This window comes from Zonotrichia leucophrys, chromosome 9 (genome assembly GCF_028769735.1).
Source record: "Zonotrichia leucophrys gambelii isolate GWCS_2022_RI chromosome 9, RI_Zleu_2.0, whole genome shotgun sequence".
Lineage (NCBI taxonomy): Eukaryota > Metazoa > Chordata > Aves > Passeriformes > Passerellidae > Zonotrichia > Zonotrichia leucophrys.
Window position 1 is genome coordinate 1,275,922 of NC_088179.1, and position 2,978 is coordinate 1,278,899.

The following is a 2,978-nucleotide window of genomic DNA, read 5'->3' on the forward strand; positions in this document are numbered from 1 at the left end:
TCCAGATCCTTCACAATTCTGTCACTGCAGCCCCAGCTCTGATACTGAGATCTGGCATTAAAAGCAGCACAGTGCAGCACAGTGTGTGGGCCAGCAAACCAGGAACCAAGTGGAACCAGTTGGTCTCCAAATGGACATTGGAAGTGCCAAATCTGCCCTGGGGTATGCTGGTATGGGACAGTGTGTGTCACTCATCCCAGACAATGCACAGATTGGCTGCAACAGATGAGAATTCAGTATTTGCATATCATGCATGAAAAAATGCAGGGGAAGGTTTATCATTTATTAATAACGTGAATTGATTCACTGAACCAAAAATGGTTTTCATCTGCAAATAAGATAATTTCATTCACTAGAGTGATTGTGCTACAGTTTTACAACAGGATTGAGAGCCTTTTTTATTGATCACTTCAAATCAATTGTGTTGTTGCATACAAATTGGTGCAAAACCAACCAATCACATTTATGACTCTTCTACATCAGTACACACGGAGTGTTGATTTGTATCATCGTGTATTTGTTTAATCAGGCTAATATTTCATCTGCCTCATCGGACTGATAATGTGATGAGAAAAACTTAAATTACTGAAACTGATAGACACATTCACTTCTGTTCAAAGAGCTAGCTGAGGGATTTGGTCTTCTTTAAGCCACCCAGAGATTCATTCTCTTTTCTAATTAGATTTTCCAGAAAGAAATTTAAATCTCCTTTTTAGGCAAAACCATCTTTTGGCACCACAGAATTCACTTGCAAGTTTGAACATTCTGTCCTTGAGGAGAGCTGGTAGAATTGGCCACAGAAATCACTTTGCTTCCATGGGCTTTCTGCATCCACTGCTTCATTTGCCTTTCTAAGGACTCAGCATAGAAGATCTTGCTTTCTCCAAGTCAGACAATCATCCCAAAATCCTAAGGAAATGGACTTTCCTGGCTGTGCCTCAGTGAGGAGAGCGAATAGATCTGCGATCCGCCTCAGGGAGATGGAGTTCAACCGTTCCTCAAATCTGGACGACACAACTTTGCTACTTTTGCTGGAGGAATGGTCTCTCACCCCATCAGGCACAAACACCAAGATGTTCTTAATCTCTCCAGTTGTCTGCCTCGTGGCAGGAGTCCTCATCATCCCAACCATCTTATTTGTGATCTTCTCTCGGTTTAAAATCCGCCAGGAAACGAGGTACATGCTGCTGGGAAACGGTCTGCTTTCTGATCTGATCTACCTGCTCTTCTACACGCTGTCAGCTGCTCTCAATGCAGCACACCTACACCTCCCAAAGGAAGCTTGTGTCCTCCTCTTGTTTTTGCTGGCAGTGGCTTACTGTGGGGGCCTGTTCACAGCTGTTGCAATAGTCCTAGACACGTACATCGCTGTTCTGTTTCCTCTGCGCTACGCTGCTATTCTGCCTCCCTCACGAACAAAAAGAGTCCTTGTATTACTGTGGATGTGTTCTGCTGCTTTCCCTGGGATCTTCTTCTTGGTGCTATGGACTACCCACAGCTTTGTGCCCTGTGCCCTGGAAATGTGCTCAGTTCCAGTAATATTAATATTAACTCTGAACAAGACTGATGCTGTGAAACTCTGTTTCTGGCTTTCTACCACAGTTATCATTCTCTGCCTGTCTGTAATATTTTGTTGCTATGCTATTCTGTATTTTAAGACCAAACACTCGGGTATATGGGAAAGCATCTGCTCTAGAGCCAGTGTAACATTTGTAATGCACAACACTGTCTTATTTTTCTATTTCTTTCCACTCTTGGCCCTTTTTGTAGAATCATTCTTGGGCATTAATGTTTTCATCAGACTGCAGACAGGAATCTTGGTCTCCCTGACAGTCTGCAATGTCCTCATGATTCTACCTAAAGTTCTGTTCCCTTTTCTGTATGGGCTTCGCTACAGAGAGATCTCAGCCTCTCTCAAATCCATTGTCAGGAGGAAGCAGCTTCACCCGCTGTCACCTGCGCCACCACCCTCCTGAGGCAGCACAGAGTACAGTCACAGCACAGGAGCTGTCCTCACCTTGTTATCGTGCAGGACTGATGGAAATCATCCAGCTGCTGAAGTGGAGAGGTGATCAATCCATAGTAAGAAAATATGGGTTCATCACTGCCTCCTTTGTGCCAAAAGGCCACAGATCTTTCATCACGACACAGCTGAGAATATAGTGAATGCTACCCTGGATGAAGTTCCAAGCTTTGTTCTGATGTGAAAGGCAGGACCTTCTGGAAGAGATAGAGATATTGAATTAAGGTCATTTACACCCACCTGTTGCAGATGCCTTTCTGGAGAAAAAAGAATTAAAAATAGATAATGCAAAGCAAAGGAGTAACCACAGGTCTCGTGACAGCATCACCTAGAGGAGAGGATCCTTAAGCAAATGTGCTGTAAAAACAACAAACATTTCTTTTACACAGTATATTCTTGCAAGCTTGGCATTCAAAGTCCTGTTCTTGAGAACTTGCACTGAGAGGTGCCTCTGGAAACTGCTGCACTCGGTGTAGCAACATTGCTGAGCTTGTGCAGTGTGCTGGTGTATTCCTGCCTTATGGATTCCACGTGGCAATCTGCAAAACACTGATGGCTTGATAAAATCTCCTCCTGATGGGAAGCCACCTTAGATCAGTGTCTGCTGGGCAGCCCAGCACACAGCACTGCCAGGCATCACAGAGGTGGAATGCTGCTGGGACAGGGACAGCGGGTGCCATTCCCTCCCTGCTGGGTGCGGAGCTGCTGAGCCCATGGAGCCCAGCGGGGCTGCAGGAGCCTGGGGCAGCCCAAACCCTGAGTGCCTGCTGGGGCAGCCCAAACCCTGAGTCCCTGCTGGGGCAGCCCAAACCCTGAGTGCCTGCTGGGGCAGCCCAAGCCCTGAGTGCCTGCTGGGGCAGCCCAAGCCCTCAGTCCCTGCAGGGGCTGGGCTGAGGTGACCCGGCCAAGGCTGAGCCCAGCAGCTGGGGCAGCAGGGCAGGAGCAGAGAGGTGCC

The 2,978-nt window shown here is 46.9% G+C and overlaps 1 protein-coding gene across 1 annotated transcript; it reads left to right on the forward strand.

Moving 5' to 3' along the window:
* The first annotated feature begins 917 nt into the window (after positions 1-917).
* GPR148 (G protein-coupled receptor 148) lies at positions 918-1,976 on the forward strand. Its single transcript, XM_064720670.1, has one exon. The coding sequence runs from the start codon at positions 918-920 to the stop codon at positions 1,974-1,976; it is 1,059 nt and encodes a 352-aa protein (XP_064576740.1).
* Positions 1,977-2,978: the final 1,002 nt, after the last annotated feature.

Coding starts and splice junctions, on each gene's coding strand:
- GPR148 (XM_064720670.1), top strand. CDS start 918: ATGGACTTTCCTGGCTGTGCCTCAGTGAGGAGAGCGAATAGATCTGCG.